Source organism: Colossoma macropomum, unplaced genomic scaffold, assembly GCF_904425465.1.
Source record: "Colossoma macropomum unplaced genomic scaffold, Colossoma_macropomum, whole genome shotgun sequence".
NCBI lineage: Eukaryota > Metazoa > Chordata > Actinopteri > Characiformes > Serrasalmidae > Colossoma > Colossoma macropomum.
In genome coordinates, this window is record NW_023494792.1 from 15829343 (window position 1) to 15835632 (window position 6290).

The 6290-nt window shown below is 40.3% G+C and overlaps 1 protein-coding gene across 1 annotated transcript; it reads left to right on the plus strand.

Moving 5' to 3' along the window:
- Positions 1-4554: 4554 nt before the first annotated feature.
- cunh11orf96 (chromosome unknown C11orf96 homolog) lies at positions 4555-6290 on the plus strand. Its single transcript, XM_036576216.1, has one exon. The coding sequence runs from the start codon at positions 5023-5025 to the stop codon at positions 5392-5394; it is 372 nt and encodes a 123-aa protein (XP_036432109.1). The 5' UTR covers positions 4555-5022; the 3' UTR covers positions 5395-6290.

A 6290-nucleotide genomic window follows, 5' to 3' on the forward strand; every position in this document is an offset into this window, starting at 1 on the left:
AGCTCCTGTTTCCCCTCACCCTGCCACCTTTGGCCTATTAGTACAGCACAGGCTGGAAACAGAGCAGTGCGCTAATCTCAGCGGCCTGTGACATCTACCCAAACAGAAAGCTCTCTGTCATCACGGCTATGTCAGAATTCAACCCCCTCCTATTTCAGATATGTGCTTCTATTCACAGAGGTACTATCATATGTAGTATCAGGTTAAAATGAGACCAAACTGCATGGACTCAATCATTTGCATGGGCTGACAAGTGATGGTAATGTTAAAACTTAAGGCTGATTTAGTAGGCCTGTGTATCCAGTGCCACCCAAAACCACCACCACCACATCCCCCAACACACACACACACACACACACACACACAAACACACAACATCCCCAGGCCTCCCTGTTTCCTGTTGATGAGAGAATACTCCTCCCCTTCTCGTACTACTCTCATAACTCAAAACAGTTCACAGTGTGTGCTCCACAAAGTGCACTGTGATTAAGAACACTGTGACTGCTGTTTTATTTGACCTTCCTATGTAAAGTACTTAGTAAAGTATGTAAAGTAATATTTCTCTGAATGGTTCACAATGATTCACTCTAGAGGTGTCAAACTGATGTGACTGTTGGAGAAAAAACTAGATAGATAGATAGATAGATAGATAGATAGATGTGCTTGCTAATCATGTACTCTGGGATATTTTTACCCTAGAATGAATAAATAGTGTTAGATTCCACTATCTGACCGAGGAGACCTCGATACCCAAATATACGACCATGTGACATTTTCAGAGTTACTGCTGCAAATAACCACAGTCTTTTTTTGCCTTTACCTACATATACCTGGCTTGTTCTGTGGTAATGTTGAGATGGACTGAAATTGTGTGTGGCAGTGAAAAAACTAGCATGTTTTCATTGCTCCAGGAGTTCCTGCATGTTTTGTTATATATATATATATATATATATATATATATATATATATATATATATTTTAATATGTTTCAAATCGAATTTTGACAAATATATTTTATGTTACACTATATTTTGTTGCTAAGTTAGTTGGGAAAACAATTTTAAAAGAAAAATAGGAATTTAATAAGTTCTATATAGTATAAAAACATTTTTGTTCTCTCACTGGGTGAGGGAGTGGGGGCAAAATCAAGCATCCTCACAAGCTACATTTTGGGCAGCCCTGGTTTAACCTATTTATTGAAGTCTTTTTTTATGTTTCATTAGAACAGCTGCTAACCCATAAAGCAGAAGGTGGAAAAACATTGGAATGAAACTGCTTGTGTGACGTAAATGAAACAAAAACAAATACAATGCTGCAATCAACTACTACGTCCTTAGTCAAATCTGGCAACCCAGTGGAAAATGTAAATCAAGCCTTCTTGTTAATAAAGACAAGGACATTCATGCTTTACACCGCAACCCAGTTTAGAGTCCCGGTAGGGTGTGAACTCAAAAGCACCTGTAAGTAAGACCCTTGTGTTATGGTCTCTCTTTGTTTATATAGTTTCCTATGTCAAGCTGTGGCCTAAGAGCTGATGACCCTATTAGAGGATGAAAGGAAGGACAGAAGAGGAGAATCATTAAACCTGCCAGTCTTTAGGATTACACAGCTACATGTATGTATATAACACTACCTGCAGCTGCTGTCAATCAAGCAAGTAACCAAGAGAGCTGAAAAAAGTAGATGCAACTTTTACTGTCTTTGCCTAGTGTTGTGTGCAAACATGCCTATTTTCAAACATATAGCCACTTTAAGTGACATTTTACGTGGTGGCCCCACCCACCCCAATCATGTTACTTTGTCAAAGTATGTTAATTACTTCTTAGTGTAGAGTTCTTGAAGTTGTAATTGCCAACAAAGACTTTGCAACAAAGTACTAATGTTATTTATTTGTGGTGTCTGAATTTTTTTTCCCTCACTGTATATAAAAAATATGAACATATGTATAAAAAAGAATTAATACTTTATTTATTTTCATCAAAAAATACAAATACACAGATAAACACAATAAAACAATAGTCATATGGGTGTAACAGGATAAATAGAATTAATAATTACACGTATTAATAAGTTATTACAATCTTTCAGTGTTCATCTTTTCTGCTTTATTGATTTTTTTTTTTTAATAATCATCAGCAATTTCTTCATAGGATATTTTTCTGTGTAACAGTTGACACAAATGATTTTAGAGCATAAACATGACTATTTTAACTAAAATAGTCTTGTGGGGCCCCTTTGCTTTTGGCCCCTTTTGTGGCTCAGGGGCCAAAAGCAACTGTTATTACTGTTTATAGGTAAAGGCTTGACACCTTATGTAAAATCTCACAATAATTTTAGAGAGGCAGCATGTGAATGTGCATGTTGCAACTGGAAGATATCCTATCAGCAAGGAGGTCTGTATGGGATAGAGGAACAAGCTATAAATTAAATTTACTACACATTCTTCTAACACATGGCCTGAATAACTTCCATAGATGCGTGTTGCGTGATGTCATTTGACATATAGCGTCTAGTCGAGTGGTTGCTGGATGGGGTTAGCGAGTGAGTGAGAGAGAGCTGCCCTTGCAGTCCTAAAATAGAACGGTCACACTAATAGTAAAACAGAAGCTTACCCTCACCCCTTGGCCTTTGGAGTATGAAAGGCATATTTGAGTGGGTGGGTGGGTGAATGTGCACTAAGGTGATATCCCCTTTGGTTTTTAGGGCTTTTAAAGGCCCATACTCCCTATTAAGTCTCATCTTCCCTCCATGTGACGAAAAGACCCCAGCTATAGTGTCTTACACCACCTGGCTCATCTTCTGCTCTGACGTTGTGAGTGACACAGCTCTGGGCTCAGCGTACATTTACGTGCATCGTGGCTGACGCTGTCCTGTCAGAGGTAATTATAGTCCTAACAGATCTGGACACAGAGAGAAAAAGAGAGAGAGGATGATGACAGAAACACTCATTAGGTCTGTGACACAGTAGGGCAGGGTCTTGTGTATATGTGCTGCCATGTCAACCACCCAAGATACAAAGATACAATCAGCTTAAATACATGACAGGCTCAGAGTAGATATCATCTAAGTGTATATCTATCTATCTATCTATCTATATATATATATATATATATATATAGAGAGAGAGAGAGAGAGAGAGAGAGAGAGAGAGAGATTAGATATCATCTAGGTATATATATAAAAGCAATAGAACACTCGAGGTTGTGTGTCATCGCGAATAACATCACTGCTGTGATTTGGTCGCAGGCGCGAGCCGAAGGCGAGTGTTCTATTGCTTTTATACAACAGTTAAATAAATAAAGTAAAAAATAAATAAATTGGGTTGTGATGTTTTAATGTTCGCGGTTCCTTCTGCCAAATTATAGTTCCTTAACAAGCAGCTCGGTGATACGTCACAGTAAAGAGCTCCGCTCACTCGCTGCACAGCCGGCAGTACGTTCTCCAGCTCCACACAGACCAACTGACAGTTTGGGAGTTTAGTGTAGTCTCATCTTCAGAGTCTGACCAAATCGACTGTCGGTCAAATGTGATCATAAAAAAAAACATTTTCTGTTTGTTCGCAAAGTACCCTACTGCCACTTTAAAGAGTTACAGTTGTGTCCTCCCAACAAATACTGTTCCCAAAGCTCTCACTGACATTTACACTGCAGTAGAACATCTGAGATATCTATAGTGTGGACTGATGAGGCTAAATCTGTAATTGGGTTGACTTGGATTGTGAGAAACAGAAAATGCAACCAACTTCTAAACTGAACTTTGAAAGTGAGAGGGAAAATATCCCTGAAGATTTCTTTGAAAAACTGAAAGCAAGTCTCCTAAAAAAGAATGGAAGCTGTAAGGCAGTTGAGGCTTATGTGTGAATTTCTGTTAAATGTATATCTTCTAGTTTTTCCTGATACTGAAAAAATTAATAACTTGTAGTTAATGGCCATTCTGAGTGAAAATCAAATAAATGAAGGGTGTGCTCTGACATTTGTACAGAACTTTATCTAAAAAGAAGCAAATACACATCTAAGAGTAAATACGCACAACATATATTGACTGGTTAGATATATGTTGTCAAAATATTCCACTGGAAGACAGATTCACTAATAAAACCTTGTCTGAATAACCTAAAGTGAACAAAGAACAAATCAACCTAGACAGTGTTACTTCCACCAGAGCCTTTCTTGCATATTCAGAAAATCTGTAAAACATGATGTGAAAAATATCACATTCCCAGCAACTTTAACAGCTCATTACCACTGTGTCTGTTTCTAGATTGATCTGATTGGATCTTCTGCTTTAATATATTAGTCAACCAAAATTTTAGAAAGATTCCCTGATTTGCATTGTCTTGTTTATGTGACTTCTACATGTTTACATGTGTACCATGCATCAGTGTTTGGTTTACAGCTGCTCTAATGGGAAACTTTTCATCTTGATGCAAATTACAGCTGGTTGGTCTCTGTGTTATTCTGCATGTGTGCTGCTTTCGCTCCTCCTCCCCCTCCTCCTCCCCCTCAGCTGTCCTGTAGCAGGCGTTTATTTAAGGGGGCTGATTTGGGGAGACTGGTATGGCTAACCGGAACCAGGCCTGCTCACAGAGTGAGGGAGGGGCCTGCAGGGAGTGGGGAGATGTTGAGGGAGTACACAGCTATAAAAGCCTGGGCTGGATTTGTCTCTGTCAGTAGCTCACACGGAAACGACCCAGATACAGAGCCACTGGTAGGAGGAAGCAGGCGACTGCCTCTGAAAAACGCATTGCGTTGCTGAGCAAGACACAGAGACTGAGGACTTCTATAGCACAAGCTTTTACAGTGCCAGAGGAAAAACCAGGTGGACCGAAAATCCTCAAAGCATCAGGACCATAAGGCATTTTGGAAGCGTGCTGTGAACTGTGAGTACACTTTTGGACGAGGAGGAGAAATAGACCAAAAGTCAGCACTGGAACCTTCTTTAAAAAGAGATAAGGAGAGTGAAGGAGCAGAGACATCTGCCACACCTCAAAAGACGAACGCTCAGCGTTTCGCATCTCCACCCATGGCTGCACGTCCGATGGAAACGGTGGGTTTCTCCATGCTCCCAGCCCACATACTGGCTTCTGCCATGGAGGAGTTCCCTCAGCAGCTTCCTGTGCCCAAGGGCCCGGCCAGGGGCCGCAGTCGCCCCCGGCGACCAAGGGAGGCCCGCTTCAAGACTCAGCCCGTAACCTTTGCAGAGATCGCAGAGGTGGAGGAGGAAGGGACTTCGCCGCTGGAGGAGGAGAGAGCCAGACGCTCCTTCCTGCAGTCGCTGGAGAGCCTAAGGAGGAGCACACAGACGCTGCACCACACAGGCTCGACGCACTCCGGCAGGACCAGCACACCCACACAGGCCAGCCTGGACTCAAGTGACTCAGACTCAGCCCCATGAACGAGAGACAGAGAGAGAGAGAGAGAGAGAGAGAGAGAGAGAGAGAGAGAGAGAGAGAGAGAGAAAGAGATTTTGTATGTATCCTCTCCTCTGCTGTAATGCTGACTTTACTGGACTGGACTCCAGAGCACATTGCACATATCCTTCTCTTGAAGCATACTTTGTAGCTATAATTTAGTTACAGTATCTTATGCACATACTTGTGCCAAACTCCAGTCAAGCCAAGCAACAGCAGGCTGGATTGCTTATGCTCCTTAGCTGTAGCATTTGAAAACCTCTAACAACTTAAATATTCCAAAAATGATCTTTCTTTATTTGTTGTGTAAGACTTAAGGCCATTCATCATGAGCTTTAAAGTGTAGGTCTGTTCTATTTGCTATTCCATTCAGAAGGACAGACATGCAACGGTCAATCATTTCATATGTGCCTGGTTAGAGATTACAGAATGGCTTTCCCACTGTTCAGCTTGGATTTCCGCTGTTCATCTTTAACACTTAAACATGATTATGCAGTCAAATCATTGACAGAAGAACTGAAATCGGTCTGTAGATGCCAGACACCGCACAGGAGGCACTGTTTCAAAATGACAACATTACTTGAGTCTGCCAAAATAGTATATTTACTAATGAACTCAGAGAGGAACAAATTATTTTCTTGCTAAATGTTACAGATATTTATTCACAGAATATCTTGTTAATAATATCATAATGAGTTTCGCAATATGTTTTGTTGACACTGTGGAGCTTGCAAGGTCACTATCGCAGTTTCAAATGGAAAAAAGAAAAAAGAATAAGATGAAAAAATGATGCCTTTGTACTTTTGTTTTATTTTTATTACCTTTGTAAAGTTATTTCTTACTTACTTTAATAAATCTATATAAATATAGTGCACATGTA